The following is a 20,048-nucleotide window of genomic DNA, read 5'->3' as shown; positions in this document are numbered from 1 at the left end:
GTAGTTTACATAACACACTATATTTGTATAAAAAATAGTTCTTTCTTTTGTATTTCATATTGGTAATTACATAACATAATATACTTGATTGGAAACAAATACATAAAAAATACAACAAATTCAGAAACACAGATAATGTACCACTGTGGGTGCTAAGAGTTCAGGGATCAGAGGTCACATCAACTGTTACCTAGACTATAATACATTCTGACATCTCAATGCACCTAGATTGTACCAAAATCTCAGGTCCCTGTGTCACCTTGACTGTAACAACCTTCCAGGTCCCTGTGTCACCTTGACTGTAACAACCTTCCAGGTCCCTGTGTCACCTTGACTGTAACAACCTTCCAGGTCCCTGTGTCACCTTGACTGTAACAACCTCTGGTCCCTGTGTCATCTGGTCTGTAACAAATTCTCAGGTCCCAGTGTCACCTGGTCTGGAACAAATTCTCAGGTCCCTGTGTTACCTAGACAGTAGCACATCCCCTGGTCCCGTTGTCAGGAAGACGATCACAAATTCACAAGTTCCAGTGAGTGAGTAGGAAACTTCTTCAAACAACACAGTTGTACACTAAATTTAACACATTCTCATCATCAAAATTGAGTTAGTTAAAAATTTGGCATTCAAAATGATAAAATCAGAACAAAATGTTTTGATATACTTAAGATATAGAACTAAAATGTAAGTTACTCCACCTAATGTCAATGTTACAGGATTTGGTGAACAGATATCTTAAGATATTTTGAAAGGGAGGCAAATAAATTATGTATTCTGTGTACCGAGACATTTTCATCCACCATCAATGAACATGGAAGGCAAATTTAAGATGGGGGTGAAAATTTCTTACATGCTAAATAACCTTATAAAGTAATCTTCAGAGGTCGAAATGGTTATGTGGTGAATTGGTGTATAATAGTACAAGATGAAAATAACCTAGAGCGAAAATGTCCCGATATACAGAACATTGATGCATGAATTTAACAAATTCTTAGTGGCGAAAAAATTATTCACCAATGTAAAATCTACATGTTAGCAGCCAAAGAAAAAAATAAACGGTAAAACCACAAATGTCAATAAAACTAATCGTCAAATTCATCATTTCTTAAAAGCGTTTGATCAGCTGCCTTGTGATATGATAATGCTCTATGTATATTAACTTAGTTCACTGAAGTAATTTTCTGGCATGAACATATCAGAATTATACATTTCAGGAAGCTGTTCTATATCAAACGATATTGGTGGTTCACAGGGGTCGTTAGAGAACTGGTAACCATCTGATGATTGAGAGGCTGGTCCCATTCCTGGGTCGGACAACAGTCCACCAGGGTTATCCCACCTGTAGTCCATTCGTAAGATATCTGATTTGGCACTGAATTGGACAGGACTGGTCAGTCCAAAACAGGTATGTGAGGCAGCAGAGCTGGACAGAGGATAAGTGATACTGTGTACAGCTCTCTGTTGTTCATTCCACTCCAGGGATGTGGTAGGTAAGACTGCTGGCGAAGTCAAAACTTGTTTTGACCCTGAAATGTGAGTTAAAAACATGCCATTGAAATGCGTAATACTACAAGACAGTAAAACCAGTAATAGTTGACTACAAGTCAATAAGAACTCAGAACATCAAAAGCTCATGACAAAATTTTGTGATACAATATGAAGCCTTTTCATAACTTAAGCTTGCAACAGTTTTATGGTTGTAATGAAGAACATATTTTCCAAAAGATTTGTTGCCACTGTTAAAGAGGAAAAAACCAACCATTTTACATTTTACAGCTTGAAGAGTGAATGAAATAAGTCAAAGATTAATTAGAAAAATGAAAAAAAACCCCAAAACATGCAAATCCAAAAGAATTATGCATTGGTACAAGCTAATTACCAAATGAAGTAAGCATGCGATCTTTGGTGCTCATCTGCCAGTCTACACCACAAGTTGACAGGATTGGGTCAGGGTCACGCCCACATGTAGACAGGATCGGGTCTGGGTCACGTACAGGTGATGGGACGGTGTCATTCTTGGAGGATTTGCTGGTGTCATCCATTCCTAACAATGGACCATACTCGGCCAGAGATATCCCATACTCCTTAGCGATACATACCACATCCTGTAATGGTGAAACAAAAATACTGAACATCCAGAGATATCCCATAATCTTTAGTGACACAAACCCATATCTTGGCTAATTGGTACAGATGAGCTAATGATGAAATAAATATTGATAAATTTTAATTTTTGATAATTTTATTAAAATTTTGAGTTTGCATGATATTGATGGTGTCCTTATGTCTACCAAATTATGTCCAGGTTTTTTAAATGATCTCATTCAACTTGTGGAAAAGTAGATGAATACAAATGATTTTACCTCAATATTGCCATAATCTTCAGGTAGATCCTTTTCTTTTTCCTTTTCCTCTGTTAGGAGAGCTCTAACTTTGTCATGAGTGTCAGGGTCAAGGTCAAAGTCATCAAAGTGGTGCTTCTCTGACCCTTCTGAAATAATACAAGATAAACGATGTTGGCTAAATCTGTCAGTGTTACTAAGACAAAAATCTTGATTCTTTTACAAATAAACACAGACCAAATATCTGTAACCCTCTACAAATACACACAGACCAAATATCTGTAACCCTCTACAAATACACACAGACCAAATATCTAAATCCTTCTACAAATACACACGAACCAAATATCTGGAACCTTCTACAAATATCTGTAACCCTCTACAAATACACACAGACCAAATTTCTGGATCCTTCTACAAATACACACAGATCAAATATCTGTAACCCTCTACAAATACACACAGACCAAATATCTGTAACCCTCTACAAATACACACCGACCAAATATCTGTAACCCTCTACAAATACACACAGACCAAATATCTGTAACCCTCTACAAATACACACAGACCAAATATCTGTAACCCTCTACAAATACACACAGACCAAATTTCTGGATCCTTCTACAAATACACACAGATCAAATATCTGTAACCCTCTACAAATACACACAGACCAAATATCTGAATCCTTCTACAAATACACAAAGATCAAATATCTGAATCCTTCTACAAATACACACAGACCAAATATCTGTAACCCTCTACAAATACACAAAGACCAAATATCTGTAACCCTCTACAAATAAACACAGACCAAATATCTGTAACCCTCTACAAATAAACACAGACCAAATATCTGTAACCCTCTACAAATAAACACAGACCAAATATCTGTAACCCTCTACAAATACACACAGACCAAATATCTGTAACCCTCTACAAATACACACAGACCAAATATCTGTAACCCTCTACAAATACACACAGACCAAATATCTGGATCCATCAATAAATAAACAAGGACAAATGTACATGATCTTTCAACAAGTATACAAGGACATTACATACCTAGGATCTTAAAAAAAAAAGCCAAATTTGTTAGGATGTCACAACTAGTGACAGGAATTTATATCTAGGTCACAACAACTAGTGACAGAAATGTATAAATAGGTCACAACAACTAGTGACAGGAATGTATATCTAGGTCACAACAACTTGTGACAGGAATGAATAACTATACCTAGGATCTTACAAAAACAAGAGACCCATGGGCCTTACAGGTATGACATTAGATACAAGATATGGTCACAACAACTAGTGACAGGAATGAATAACTGGGTCACAACAACTAGTGATTGGAATGTATATCTAGGTCACAACAACTAGTGACAGGAAAGAATTACTAGGTCACAACAGCCAGTGACAGGAATGTATAACTAGGTCACAACAACTAGTGACAGGAAAGTATTACTAGGTCACAACAGCCAGTGACAGGAATGTATAACTAGGTCACAACAACTATTGACAGGAATGTATTACTAATGTATTTATACTTGGTAACTTTTAGTGATTGAGAAGTAATGCTTTCCTACAGAGGAATGTTTCATTATGTCTGATAGAAATATGGGGTTTCTTTTGGCTACCTTGATTCTCTGTTCGACTCTGCTGCTCACAGTCGATGAGAGGTTTATTACGCCGATAACTGGTCTCCTCCTTTCTGTTGACGGGTACGTATGTGTGATTGTTTGCCCAGTAACAACCCTTGGTGTTGATGGCATGAGTTCCAAATCGAATCTTCCTAAACCATTTTTGGTATAATGCATGTCTTATCGAGCTCTTAAATAGAGAAAAAATTATAAAATAGCACAAGAAATTAACTCTCAATTAACAAAGGTCATTAATCATGGTCCAGTTAATTGTGTTTTTTTTGTCTTTAAAATTTGATAGATTGAAGGTTGTTCTATATGAGCAGTAAGTATGTGATATCCTTTGCAACATATTATTGAATACCTATCTTTATTCCTTTTTTCAGTACTTACCCTCCAGCTTGACAGTGCAGATCGATCCATGTAACGGAAAAATGGATATCTATTCCTAGAAATTAAAAAGTTTAAAAACCTTTAACATTCATGGTTTTACTGCATCATAATGTAGAGCTGTTATTTAATACTTGACACTAGACAGGAGATAATTATACTGTTGTGACATACATGAAAGTGAAAAAATATATTTACTTGTGTATATAACAATAATATCAGAAATTACTTAGTCTTCTGCTATTTACAGCACAGAATGAAGCAAAAAGTCGCTATAAAAAGTGTCACAATACAGAATAGCACAAAAGGCCTCCATACAAAGTGTCACAATACAGAATACAACAAAAGGCCTCCATACAAAGTGTCACAATACAGAACAGCACAAAAGGACTTCATACGAAGTGTCACAATACAGAACAGCACAAAGGGACTTCATACGAAGTGTCACAATACAGAATAGCACAAAAGGACTTCATACGAAGTGTCACAATACAGAATAGCACAAAAGGCCTCCATACAAAGTGTCACAATACAGAATAGCACAAAGGGCCTCCATACATAGTGTCACAATACAGAATAAAACAAAAGGCCTCCATACAAAGGGTCATTATACTATCATTATTAAGTGAACAATTAGACAAGAGAAAACATTTTACCTGATGATTCTGATGAAATAGAGAGAAAAAAAAATTTAAAAAATTTGCACCAAAATGTTGCTGATATTTCTTCCTTCATATAATAAAATAAATAATTTTCCAATTTATTTCTACATAATCAGTATTAGCCCCCAGCAGGACCTCTATGTGGTGTATCAGTATCCTAAAACAATCAGTCAGTAAATAGTAAATATCTTTATCCACATCTTAACCACATATATGGACCAAAAGAGAATACATCTCATTAGTAGGAAACGATCAAAATAAATATGTAGGTAAATTGTTTATGACAAATATATCTGACTTCAGAGATACAGACAGACAGTACCATAATACTCCTCTCACAAGTTTAAATTTAACTTACTGTACAACTGTGTAGATCTGTGGGACCTGTAATAGACCATCAGGGCTACCATCGATGGCTTGGCCTACCAGTTCTACTAGCTTGTCAGGTGGGCGAATCAGCTTACTGCCTGAAACATATATCTATTGTCTTAATCTACAGCATCATGAATCCATGTATTGTCTTAATATACTACAGCATGAATCTATGTATTGTCTTTATATACAATAGCATGAATCTATATTCTGTCTTAATATACACCAGCATGAATCTATGTACTGTCTTGATATACACTATCATGCATCTATATACTGTCTTAATATACAACATCATGAATCTATGTACTGTCTTAATATACACTAGCATGCATCTATATACTGTCTTAATATACAATATCATGAATCTATGTAGTTTCTTCATTTATGAAGATTATGTTACAATAAGGTGCTATTAGTTTTTATGTCTTACCTGTCTAACTTTCAGTTAAACGAAAGGCAAAAATAAAAATGAGTGCTACAGACAGGCATGGAGAGATGTTCAGGACAATAATATCAAAAAGATAAGGAGACTTACCTAGAGGCAGTTTATGGCTGTTGTCATAAGGGTCACATTCACTTCGGTAGGTCAGGAAAACACTGTCAGACATATAGTTCCTTCTCTTCCGCTTTTTCGGTAACTGTCAGTAGACACATTAAATGAGTGATCATCAGAAACATCCACAGTGTTGTCAGGTTATAAATATTGTAGGTGGTGAAGGTGATTTACAAGAGAAATATCACCAAGGGTTGATTGGTATAGTGTCCATGAGGAGAGAACTATCACCAAGGGTTGATTGGTATAGTGTCCATGAGGGGAGAAATATCACCAAGGGTTGATTGGTATAGTGTCCATGAGGAGAGAAATATCACCAAGGGTTGATTGGTATAGTGTCCATGAGGAGAGAAATATCACCAAGGGTTGATTGGTATAGTGTCCATGAGGAGAGAAATATCACCAAGGGTTGATTGGTATAGTGTCCATGAGGAGAGAAATATCACCAAGGGTTGATTGGTATAGTGTCCACGAGGGAAGAAATATCACCAAGGGTTGATTGGTATAGTGTCCATGAGGAGAGAAATATCACCAAGGGTTGATTGGTATAGTGTCCATGAGGAGAGAAATATCACCAAGGGTTGATTGGTATAGTGTCCATGAGGAGAGAAATATCACCAAGGGTTGATTGGTATAGTGTCCATGAGGAGAGAAATATCACCAAGGGTTGATTGGTATAGTGTCCATGAGGAGAGAAATATCACCAAGGGTTGATTGGTATAGTGTCCATGAGGAGAGAAATATCACCAAGGGTTGATTGGTATAGTGTCCATGAGGAGAGAAATATCACCAAGGGTTGATTGGTATAGTGTCCATGAGGAGAGAAATATCACCAAGGGTTGATTGGTATAGTGTCCATGAGGAGAGAAATATCACCAAGGGTTGATTGGTATAGTGTCCATGAGGAGAGAAATATCACCAAGGGTTGATTGGTATAGTGTCCACGAGGGAAGAAATATCACCAAGGGTTGATTGGTATAGTGTCCATGAGGAGAGAAATATCACCAAGGGTTGATTGGTATAGTGTCCATGAGGAGAGAAATATCACCAAGGGTTGATTGGTATAGTGTCCATGAGGAGAGAAATATCACCAAGGGTTGATTGGTATAGTGTCCATGAGGAGAGAACTATCACCAAGGGTTGATTGGTATAGTGTCCATGAGGAGAGAAATATCACCAAGGGTTGATTGGTATAGTGTCCATGAGGAGAGAAATATCACCAAGGGTTGATTGGTATAGTGTCCATGAGGAGAGAAATATCACCAAGGGTTGATTGGTATAGTGTCCATGAGGAGAGAAATATCACCAAGGGTTGATTGGTATAGTGTCCATGAGGAGAGAAATATCAGCAAGGGTTGATTGGTATAGTGTCCATGAGGAGAGAAATATCACCAAGGGTTGATTGGTACAGTGTCCATGAGGAGAGAAATATCACCAAGGGTTGATTGGTATAGTGTCCATGAGGGAAGAACTATCACCAAGGGTTGATTGGTATAGTGTCCATGAGGGGAGAACTATCACCAAGGGTTGATTGGTATAGTGTCCATGAGGGGAGAACTATCACCAAGGGTTGATTGGTATAGTGTCCATGAGGAGAGAAATATCACCAAGGGTTGATTGGTATAGTGTCCATGAGGAGAGAAATATCACCAAGGGTTGATTGGTATAGTGTCCATGAGGAGAGAAATATCACCAAGGGTTGATTGGTATAGTGTCCATGAGGAGAGAAATATCACCAAGGGTTGATTGGTATAGTGTCCATGAGGAGAGAAATATCACCAAGGGTTGATTGGTATAGTGTCCATGAGGGGAGAAATATCACCAAGGGTTGATTGGTATAGTGTCCATGAGGGTTGATTGGTATAGTATAGTGAGAAAGAAATATCACCAAGGGTTGATTGGTATAGTGTCGATGAGGAGAGAAATATCACCAAGGGTTGATTGGTATAGTGTCCATGAGGAGAGAAATATCACCAAGGGTTGATTGGTATAGTGTCGATGAGGAGAGAAATATCACCATGGGTTGATTGGTATAGTGTCGATTGGGTATAGTGTCCATGAGGAGAGAAATATCACCAAGGGTTGATTGGTATAGTGTCCATGAGGAGAGAAATATCACCAAGGGTTGATTGGTATAGTGTCCATGAGGGAAGAAATATCACCAAGGGTTGATTGGTATAGTGTCCATGAGGAGAGAAATATCACCAAGGGTTGATTGGTATAGTGTCCATGAGGGGAGAAATATCACCAAGGGTTGATTGGTATAGTGTCCATGAGGAGAGAAATATCACCAAGGGTTGATTGGTATAGTGTCCATGAGGAGAGAAATATCACCAAGGGTTGATTGGTATAGTGTCCATGTGGGGAGAAATATCACCAAGGGTTGATTGGTACAGTGTCCATGAGGAGGGAAATTTCACTATACAATGATGTATGAAATCACAAAAGCAATGAAATAATGCCACGTACATCAGAACCTATACCAGGCAATCATTAGTGGTTTATCAATGTATGAATGTTACCCTAAGCTTTAGTGAACTGTATCTCATCATTAATCATCCAAGTGGGATCTTTGTTGGTCCTTTTTATAGTGTTCCCTTAGTGTAATTTTATTTTTAGTTATAATATTAAGAATGCCGTAAAAATAATAATAACGAAAACCCCGTCAAAATCCGTCGCCCCAGTGTCGAGTTATTAAAGCTCAAAGTTGTTGATTTTCACCTGTCCGCTCAGACCTTATCAGCGTAATCGTCATTTCCGCGGAATCGAGGCACTTCTACTCGTAATGTCATAAGTTCAACAGAAATGGCAGCCAACATGACTGACAGTGACAACGACACCGCACCTGATAGCAATTTGAACACGAGTTTTGAGGAGTCTGATTATGGTGTGGATGATATTTCTGAAGACGAAATCCAACCCTACTAATTTGAACCAGAATTACAAGACGATGTATCCAGTGCGGAGCAAAATTACCCTTCGGAAAGTGACGATCGCTTGGGCAACATAGATTGACAGGTCTTGGGAATTTTCGTCAAGGGTATTTTCGTCCTGAGAATTTTCGTGCTACTAATATATAGTAGTACTATAGAATAGGTTATTTGTGTATAAGGTGTGTATGTTGTGTGTATAAGGTGTATATGGTTTTTAGACCTTCCAGCAGACATTGTTGTTTTAGTTTATTATTAAAGATTGTTAACATGATCAATGTGTTGTTTTGTTTTTATTACTCGTTTGTAAGGAGGTTTCACCGGCTAACAACAGATGTGTACCAGTAATTGGGTAAAAACCAGTCAAATCATTGTATAAACTTCTAAAACATCAAATTTTTATTATCAGCACAGCCGAGGGTGTTCTAATTGGTTGTTGATACCCTATCTATATACCCGGGACGAAAATTCCCCTCAGACAAAAAATTCTTCCGTAGGAAAATTCCCGACCCCGACTGGCAGGTACTTTACTGGGCCTCACCAGTAGTCATGAATGCATGCATCGAACAGTGAATCGTCGTTTCAAAGAAACAAGGGTGTTCTAATTGGTTGTTGATACCCTATCTATATACCCGGGACGAAAATTCCCCTCAGGCAAAAAATTCTTCAGTAGGAAAATTCCCGACCCCGACTGGCAGGTACTTTACTGGGCCTCACCAGTAGTCATGAATGCTTGCATCGAACAGTGAATCGTCGTTTCAAAGAAACAAAAAAAAATTGGGTGTGTTTTACGATCAACAATTTCTGACGTCGGGAAATTGCGACTAAGACTATGCATACATTCACGACTAGGCCTACTCTGTGTATTAGGCGTTCATGATTACGAAGGAATAATATTCCAATGACTGCCCAAGCCATAGGCTAGCCTATCAATGTTGTGTTTAGTTGTAGAATTAATTACAAAATATCAAACTAACAAATATACTTTTATTTAATCAACAATCAGTTTTATTTATCGACGGCATGTATCAACACCCCATCCGTGTTAGTATTAGGACAATCGTACGCTGCACACCGCTTCCCTCCTTGATAGGAAGCCATTTTAGCTGATTTAAGCGCTAATTCACCGACCCCTCATTCACTACCTTAGATATTGTGAAGATGTGAAGTACTTTCACGTAAATAAACAAAGAAATTAATCTGGGAAATCCCAAAATAGATCACAATCACATGTAGCACAGTCAAGACAATATGGCTGCATCACCAAAAGCGTTGAACTTATAATGTCACAGGTTTGGGTGCCTGAAAACGAGGTCAACGCCTCTCAGCCAAAGGTGTGTTTTTCAGAAAAGTCACAATTTCTCAGTAACTGAACATTCCACGGCATTCGCATTTTCGGCAATGTGTATTTTATGTGCAGAACTATTTTTTAAGGTCAACATAGGTGACCTCTCTGGGTACACTTTAACTTAGAACATTTCTTTTCTCTTATTACTTTTAATCATCAATTGGATCATAAAGGACATTACAAAAGATCAAATGAAACCTTCACATGAAAGAGCTATCCAGTACCTTTCAAGACAAGTAGACAACAAAAATCGGACATTCAGATGGCAGACCATGAACACTGGACCAAAGGTGCAGATTACAGGTGAATATTAATGATTATCAGCAGTACCTGGAATGATCTATGACGATTACGCCCATTGGTAGTCAAGATAATTGTGTCTGAATTCTGTTCATCAGGAGGAACATAGTAATCTTCATCTGGTGACACAGACATGGAGTAGATCTCTGCTCGGTCATGTATGTCTCTCTCCTCTAGCTACAACAGACAGATTATACCATGTATGTCTCTCTCCTCTAGTTACAACAGACAGATTATACCATGTATGTCTCTCTCCTCTAGTTACAACAGACAGATTATACCATGTATGTCTCTCTCCTCTAGTTACAACAGACAGATTATACCATGTATGTCTCTCTCCTCTAGTTACAACAGACAGATTATACCATGTATGTCTCTCTCCTCTAGTTACAACAGACAGATTATACCATGTACCTGGTATGTCTCTCTTCTAGTTACAACAGACAGATTTTACTATGTATGTCTCTCTCCTCTAGTTACAACAGACAGATTATACCATGTATGTCTCTCTCCTCTAGTTACAACAGACAGATATACCATGTACCTAGTATGTCTCTCTTCTAGTTACAACAGACAGATTTTACCATGTATGTCTCTCTCCTCTAGTTACAACAGACAGATTATACCATGTACCTGGTATGTCTCTCTTCTAGTTACAACAGACAGATTTTACCATGTATGTCTCTCTCCTCTAGTTACAACAGACAGATTATACAATGTATGTCTCTCTCCTCTAGTTACAACAGACAGATTATACCATGTACCTGGTATGTCTCTCTTCTAGTTACAACAGACAGATTTTACCATGTATGTCTCTCTCCTCTAGTTACAACAGACAGATTTTACCATGTATGTCTCTCTCCTCTAGTTACAACAGACAGATTATACCATGTATGTCTCTCTCCTCTAGTTACAACAGACAGATTATACCATGTATGTCTCCTAGCTATAAGATATATCAGTAAACAGATGATGCTGTCCTCAACATACCTTAGTAAACAGATATTCTTGTCCCCTCTCCAGCTTTTCCCTAATGCTTTTCCTGCGTTCCTCTTTCTTCAGGCATTCTTCCTCAACATCTGACAAGAAAACATAGATATAACAATGTTTCTGATACACTGTTTTCCCAGGACTACATTGTGGTTTGTAATAAGACCAATTATATAACTTTGGTTTTACAAATGTATTATAAGTACTCATTGGTTCCAAAAGGATCTGATAGTTTAATGGTATGATAAGTATGGTGACAAAGAGAGTGACATAGAGTGAGATTATTGTCCATACTTAATTTTGTATCAGTTTAATAAATTGCTGTTTTTACAAAGAGAGGGACATAGAATGAGATTATTACATATACTAGATTTTTGATAAATTTTGATAAATTACTGTTTTTACAGTTGTTGACATTTGTAACTGAGTAATATCATTAATGAACAGAATCTTATAGTAATTTCCTACCTATCTTAACTCAATATAATCAAAGGTTGGCTAGCCTTCCATACTCAATACACTAAATGATGGCTAGCCTTCCATACTCAATACACTAAATGATGGCTAGCCTTCCATACTCAATACACTAAATGATGGCTAGCCTTCCATACTCAATACAATAAATGATGGCTAGCCTTCCATACTCAATACACTAAATGATGGCTACCTATCCTAACTCAATACAATCAAAGATTGGCCAGCCTTCCATACTCAATACACTAAATGATGGCTACCTATCCTAACTCAATATAATCAAAGGTTGGCTAGCCTTCCATACTCAATACACTAAATGATGGCTAGCCTTCCATACTCAATACACTAAATGATGGCTAGCCTTCCATACTCAATACACTAAATGATGGCTAGCCTTCCATACTCAATACACTAAATGATGGATACCTATCTTAACTCAAAACAATCAAAGATTGGCCAGACTTCCATACTCAATACACTAAATGATGGCTAGCCTTCCATACTCAATACACTAAATGATGGCTAGCCTTCCATACTCAATACACTAAATGATGGCTAGCCTTCCATACTCAATACACTAAATGATGGCTAGACTTCCATACTCAATACACTAAATGATGGCTAGCCTTCCATACTCAATACAGTAAATGATAGCTACCTATCCTAACTCAATACAATCAAAGATTGGCTAGCCTTCCATACTCAATGCACTAAATGATGGCTAGCCTTCCATACTCAATACACTAAATGATGGCTACCTATCCTAACTCAATATAATCGAAGGTTGGCTAGCCTTCCATACTCAATACACTAAATGATGGCTAGCCTTCCATACTCAATACACTAAATGATGGCTAGCCTTCCATACTCAATACACTAAATGATGGCTAGCCTTCCATACTCAATACACTAAATGATGGCTAGCCTTCCATACTCAATACACTAAATGATGGCTAGCCTTCCATACTCAATACACTAAATGATGGCTAGCCTTCCATACTCAATACACTAAATGATGGCTAGACTTCCATACTCAATACACTAAATGATGGCTAGCCTTCCATACTCAATACAGTAAATGATGGCTATCCTTCCATACTCAATACACTAAATGATGGCTATCCTTCCATACTCAATACACTAAATGATGGCTAGCCTTCCATACTCAATACACTAAATGATGGCTAGACTTCCATACTCAATACACTAAATGATGGCTAGCCTTCCATACTCAATACACTAAATGATGGCTACCTATCTTAACTCAATACAATCAAAGATTGGCTAGCCTTCCATACTCAATGCACTAAATGATGGCTAGCCTTCCATACTCAATACACTAAATGATGGCTACCTATCCTAACTCAATATAATCAAAGGTTGGCTAGCCTTCCATACTCAATACACTAAATGATGGCTAGCCTTCCATACTCAATACACTAAATGATGGCTACCTATCCTAACTCAATACAATCAAAGATTGGCCAGCCTTCCATACTCAATACACTAAATGATGGCTACCTATCCTAACTCAATATAATCAAAGGTTGGCTAGCCTTCCATACTCAATGCACTAAATGATGGCTAGCCTTCCATACTCAATACACTAAATGATGGCTAGCCTTCCATACTCAATACACTAAATGATGGCTACCTATCCTAACTCAATATAATCAAAGGTTGGCTAGCCTTCCATACTCAATACACTAAATGATGGCTAACCTTCCATACTCAATACACTAAATGATGGCTAGACTTCCATACTCAATACAATAAATGATGGCTAGCCTTCCATACTCAATACACTAAATGATGGCTAGCCTTCCATACTCAATACACTAAATGATGGCTACCTATCCTAACTCAATATAATCAAAGGTTGGCTAGCCTTCCATACTCAATACACTAAATGATGGCTAGCCTTCCATACTCAATGCACTAAATGATGGCTAGCCTTCCATACTCAATACACTAAATGATGGCTAGCCTTCCATACTCAATACACTAAATGATGGCTAGCCTTCCATACTCAATACACTAAATGATGGCTACCTATCCTCAATACACTAAATGATGGCTACCTATCCTAACTCAATATAATCAAAGGTTGGCTAGCCTTCCATACTCAATACACTAAATGATGGCTAGCCTTCCATACTCAATACACTAAATGATGGCTAGACTTCCATACTCAATACACTAAATGATGGCTACCTATCCTAACTCAATACACTAAATGATGGCTAGCCTTCCATACTCAATACACTAAATGATGGCTAGCCTTCCATACTCAATACACTAAATGATGGCTACCTATCCTAACTCAATACAATCAAAGATTGGCTAGTCTTCCATACTCAATACACTAAATGATACCTGAGGATTTGCTTACTTCCAGACTCAGTAGACAATATACCTGAGGATTTGCTAGCTTGCATACTTAATAGACAATATACTAAGGATTTGCTAACTTCCAGACTCAATAGACAATATACCTGAGGATTTGCTAACTTCCAGACTCAATAGACAATATACCAGAAGATTTGCTAGCCTTCATGCATAATGGCTAATATACAGGAGGATCTGCTAGCTTTCATACTCAATAGTCAATATATGAGAGGATTTGCTAGCCTTCATGCTTATTAGTCAATACATTAGACAATTGGATCGCTATCCATACTCATAAGTCAATACTCCTGATGATTTGCTAGATGTCCATATGCAATACTCTTGAGCACTGACTCGCAAGAAAAAAATCAATATTTAATACACTAAGGGATTGGCTTTTTGGAGAGGAATTGCCACCTTCTTCAAAAATATTTTCTACAACAGTGTTGTCCTTGTGATCATTATCCCTTTCATGGGTATTTATCTTCATAAATAATAGCACACTATCTGTAGAAAGGGCAAAGTGAGAGAAAGTAAAATAACTATAGATGATTCAGTACCTTGTGTTTAGTAAGATCATTGGGTACTGCTGTAACAGTATGTGAGTGTATACCTCTCATATCATTCAGGTCTGTCAGATCGGGATCAAAGCGAGGAACATCCAATGAAAGTTTGTGACGTTTTGATCTTTTTAGGTGACTACGCTCTCGTTTTCTCCTTTTTTTCGTCTGTCCATCACAGGTATCCTTGTGTGTAACATGCTTCTTATGACTGCAGTTTGTTGTGGTAAAGGGTAACCTGATCTGATATATCTGAACCTCGTCATAACAATCTCGTATCTGCACACCAGCCTGTGATGTATGAGCCACTGCCTGTGTCCTCCTCCCCGACATTTTAGTGTTGGACTTCATATTGATGATGGGAATATTGTAGCCATAATTACAACTGTATGTGTCAGAATCTGCTCTCATTTCTATCTGAAAACAATAAATATTCACAGACGTAGTAGAGTATTGAAAGGTTCTCTTTGTCAATAAAGTATTGTGTAGGTGAATTTGTTCCTGATCTTCGAGGTATGATATATATAATCACATAAATAAAAAATTATTCAAAACCTAGCTGAGCAAGAATTTCAATTGAATATCCACATATATTTCATTTATATATAGATTTACTTTTTGTTTGCTTTTTGTTGATTTTTTTTAAACTATTGACACAATCAATTCAATTTATTTGATACCATACGACAGTTTTATTTTGGTAAATTAATCAAATATGCTACCTTTGCATAAATAGATACATGTTGAACATTTTTGTTAAATTCAATCAGTCATTTAATGTAAAATAAGACAGTAGAGATTGAAGTCCCTGATCTGTGGATGATGATCCCAATGTTTATATAGGTACTGGTCAAGTTCTGTGGTTGAGGGTTTAGGTCAAAATCTGTTCTGATCACAATTTAAATAATGATTTGCATTATTTATCTATGTAATCCAATGAACGATGCTCCTTTTTTAAAATAAATAATGATTTAACATTTTTATTTGTATCAAAAAGTCTAAGATCTTCTGTGTTACCACTAGCACGAAATACATTGAATGAGATTTGGACAGAGTTAGTAAGATAACGAAAGGTGCGCTATTTCGACATCGTCTGGTGTACCCGTTTTCTTTAAATTTTCTCTGTTCCTTTTATCTCTAAGTGCATATTGAAAAGTCTACAGTCCTTATTGTTTTATTGTACCGTCAGGTGTCTGATATTACATTTTGTAAGTGTACTGAAAACCACGCCCCTCCCCAAGAAACCGACAAAGTAAAATCCGCGGGACTTTCAAAAACAACGAGAGCACATTTTCACGATGGCATAGGACAAAGGAAATACAAATCAAAGATGGTTTAGAACATTTGCTCTCAACAGTGAGTGAATAAACAGTTAGATAAAATATGGATTGGTCAACCTATATACCAAAATAACCTTCGATAGAAGACCGAGATGATATCAGTATAATAGTGACAGGTCTATCAAATCGAGCTAGCATCAATGATGTCGATGTTTTACATCCTGTTTCGATAGTATTTAACATTCATCATCATTGTCATCGAATTGGTGTTTACCATACCTTGTGTTTGAGCTGTTCTATGAGAAGGTCCGTGTCCACGTGATGGAAACTGACACTCTTTAGAAATCAACAATAGTTATCGACATCGTCTGCTTCGGAAAATGACCCCGACGAACTCTAGTAAACTGTTTCAATTGGTTTAAAAAGACCACGTGAACGACTGCCGCGAAAAAGGAGGAGTATATTTCGCGCTAAAATGAATAAACTTACAAAACTGGTTACTAACAACCAAAATTGAAAACCGGGTTAGTTTTCAGCCATTAAAATAGTGATGTTTATGCATTTTGGGTGCGTCGACGCAAGTTTAATATACATATATTTAATCTATAGAATCTGATTAAACTTCTCCGTAAATACTTACGTTGAAATTAAGATTAAAAAGTACATAGCAAAACACGAAGTTTGTGTATTTCTTTATTACCGTGTATTTACGTGTAAAAAAATCCACATAAATGGAATGCAGGAGTTCCAAACAAGTATAACGTATATTTGCTGAATGTGATGACTCTGCATTGCTTTGACAGATATTGAACAAACTTCTAATTGTTTATAGTATTTTTTCCCCATTCTTTATGCTCCCCGCAAACAGGTTGAGGGACTACATAGGGATCGCCATATCTGTCTGTCCATCTGTACGGAAGAAAGTCGACCCATGATAGTAAATGAAAAAGACTCACTTTCAAGAATCGAACAACGTAGATGTTTTGACAGAAATTGTGATATTCAGCATGATAAACATCTTATGATAAACACATGTGACACATGTACATACGTAACACCTGGGTATAATGTATTTCCTAATCAATATATGGTATTTTAGAAGCCATCTTAAAAGTAAAACATTCTTGTTATCCTGTTATACCTACCCTTATTTTATCAGTCAGAAATCTGTAACGCAGATATTATTTGTAATAGGGTTAAGTTTTATGTAATTTTGGCCGCTTCTTCGTTATCCTAAATGTATGTATATATATTGCGTCTATATGTCCAGTTATTGTGTCTATTATAATTACAACTGTGATATTATCAGTATATTACGTGAGATATCTGTAATGTGTTTTATGTATGCAGATGGAACCGGATATGGTATTCGCCCTCATTATTCTTGAAATAACCACCAAATTTACATATTTGTTTAGGCCAAATAACTTCGTTCGTTTTCCAAGGAACAAGAGTTATTATTCATTTATTTAACAGCTGGTATCTGAATGCAGATAAAGAAGTTTTAAGATAACATATTTTATAATTGATATCGTTTATAAATGAAAGTTAATTGGTCTTTCATACTTGCCTGTAAAAAGGCACAGATTTGGTCAGTCTTGAGGTATAACCGCTACTTCTTTTTAAATGTTAAGCTATCACGTCAAAATTCAAATACTATTGCCAATACTAACATAAATGATGAAATGCCAACTACACGAGTGAATACATATGGCATTATCTGATAACATAGTACGCGTTGTCTGGTCCCTAAGTCGGGAACATGCGGAAACTGACTTCATCGGTGTTTTATATTGCCGTTATAATAAGCGAATTAATTTGGAAGGACAGGTGATTTGACTCAGGGTAAGGTAGTGCAGTTCACGATTACTTCTTGTAATATACATTATTAAAACTAATCGAATTAAAACTGATTAAACTTTTGTGTGTGTAACTCTTTTTGGCTGTATAGCTGTACAGAATATTACAAGTGTAAAATGCATTGCAAAACATGATGATTCAAGTATGTATGGTTAGTAAGAAGTCATTTTGAATTTCTGACAAATTAGACTTCTATGACCTGGATGCCACACCACTCCATAAGCTTAAAAGACAGACAGCTGACAATAGACAGAAAGGTGATGTTACCTCATTTCATCAGCTAGGAATACAATTGATAATGGAGCTCCATCAGCTTGATACACAGACAGCTGGTGTTGTACCGCTGATGTTGTACCGCTGATGTTGTACCACTCCATAAGATTGATAGATAGACAGCTGATGTACCACTCCATAAGATTGATAGACAGACAGCTGATGCTGTACCACTCCATAAGCTTGATAGACAGACAGCTGATGCTGTACCACTCTATAAGCTTGATCGACAGACAGCTGATGCTGTACCACTCCATAAGGTTTATAGACAGACAGCTGATGCTGTACCACTCCATAAGCTTGATAGATAGACAGCTGATGCTGTACCACTTCATAAGCTTGATAGCTGATGCTGTACCACTCCATAAGCTTGGTAGACAGATGGCTGATGCTGTACCACTCCATAAGCTTGATAGACAGACAGCTGATGATGTACCACTCCATAATATTGATAGACAGACAGCTGATGCTGTACCACTCCATCAGCTTGATAGACAGACAGCTGATGATGTACCACTCCATAAGATTGATAGACAGACAGCTGATGCTGTACCACTCCATAAGCTTGATAGACAGACAGCTGATGCTGTACCACTCCATAAGCTTGATAGACAGACAGCTGATGCTGTACCACTGTACCACTCCATAAGGTTTATAGACAGACAGCTGATGCTGTACCACTCCATAAGCTTGATAGATAGACAGCTGATGCAGTACCACTTCATAAGCTTGATAGCTGATGCTGTACCACTCCATAAGCTTGGTAGACAGATGGCTGATGCTGTACCACTCCATAAGCTTGATAGACAGACAGCTGATGATGTACCACTCCATAATATTGAGACAGACAGCTGATGCTGTACCACTCCATAAGCTTGATAGACAGCTGATGCTGTACCACTCCATAAGCTTGATAGACAGACAGCTGATGATGTACCACTCCATAATATTGAGACAGACAGCTGATGCTGTACCACTCCATCAGCTTGATAGACAGACAGCTGATGATGTACCACTCCATAATATTGATAGACAGACAGCTGATGTTGTACCACTCCATAATTTTGATAGATAGATGCTGTACCACTCCATAAGCTTGATAGACAGCTGATGCTGTACCACTCCATAAGCTTGATAGACAGACAGCTGATGATGTACCACTCCATAAGCTTGATAGACAGCTGATGCTGTACCACTCCATAAGCTTGGTAGACAGATGGCTGATGCTGTACCACTCCATAAGCTTGATAGACAGACAGCTGATGATGTACCACTCCATAATATTGATAGACAGACAGCTGATGCTGTACCACTCCATCAGCTTGATAGACAGACAGCTGATGATGTACCACTCCATAATATTGATAGACAGACAGCTGATGTTGTACCACTCCATAATTTTGATAGATAGATGCTGTACCACTCCATAAGCTTGATAGACAGCTGATGCTGTACCACTCCATAAGCTTGATAGACAGACAGCTGATGCTGTACCACTCCATCAGCTTGATAGACAGACAGCTGATGATGTACCACTCCATAAGGTTTATAGACAGACAGCTGATGCTGTACCACTCCATAAGCTTGAAAGACAGACAGCTGATGCTGTACCACTCCATAAGGTTTATAGACAGACAGCTGATGCTGTACCACTCCATAAGCTTGATAGACAGCCG

At 37.4% G+C, this 20,048-nt stretch overlaps 1 protein-coding gene across 1 annotated transcript; it reads right to left on the bottom strand.

Annotated features, from left to right (window-relative positions):
- Positions 1 to 1,153: 1,153 nt before the first annotated feature.
- LOC132562201 (uncharacterized) lies at positions 1,154 to 18,738 on the bottom strand. Its single transcript, XM_060226932.1, has 11 exons — positions 18,661 to 18,738; positions 15,013 to 15,376; positions 11,538 to 11,626; positions 10,578 to 10,724; positions 5,952 to 6,054; positions 5,400 to 5,508; positions 4,383 to 4,437; positions 3,987 to 4,179; positions 2,362 to 2,486; positions 1,878 to 2,103; positions 1,154 to 1,524 (listed from the first exon to the last, which is right to left on the bottom strand). Exons 1-11 carry the CDS (start codon positions 18,736 to 18,738, stop codon positions 1,154 to 1,156), a joined length of 1,860 nt encoding a protein of 619 aa, XP_060082915.1.
- Positions 18,739 to 20,048: the final 1,310 nt, after the last annotated feature.

The sequence above is a fragment of the Ylistrum balloti genome, unplaced genomic scaffold (genome assembly GCF_031769215.1).
Source record: "Ylistrum balloti isolate Yb309-2 unplaced genomic scaffold, AGI_CSIRO_Ybal_v1 Utg371360, whole genome shotgun sequence".
Taxonomy (NCBI): domain Eukaryota; kingdom Metazoa; phylum Mollusca; class Bivalvia; order Pectinida; family Pectinidae; genus Ylistrum; species Ylistrum balloti.
The sequence above is the reverse complement of the archived record's forward strand: the minus strand, read 5'-3'. Positions and strand labels throughout refer to the sequence as shown.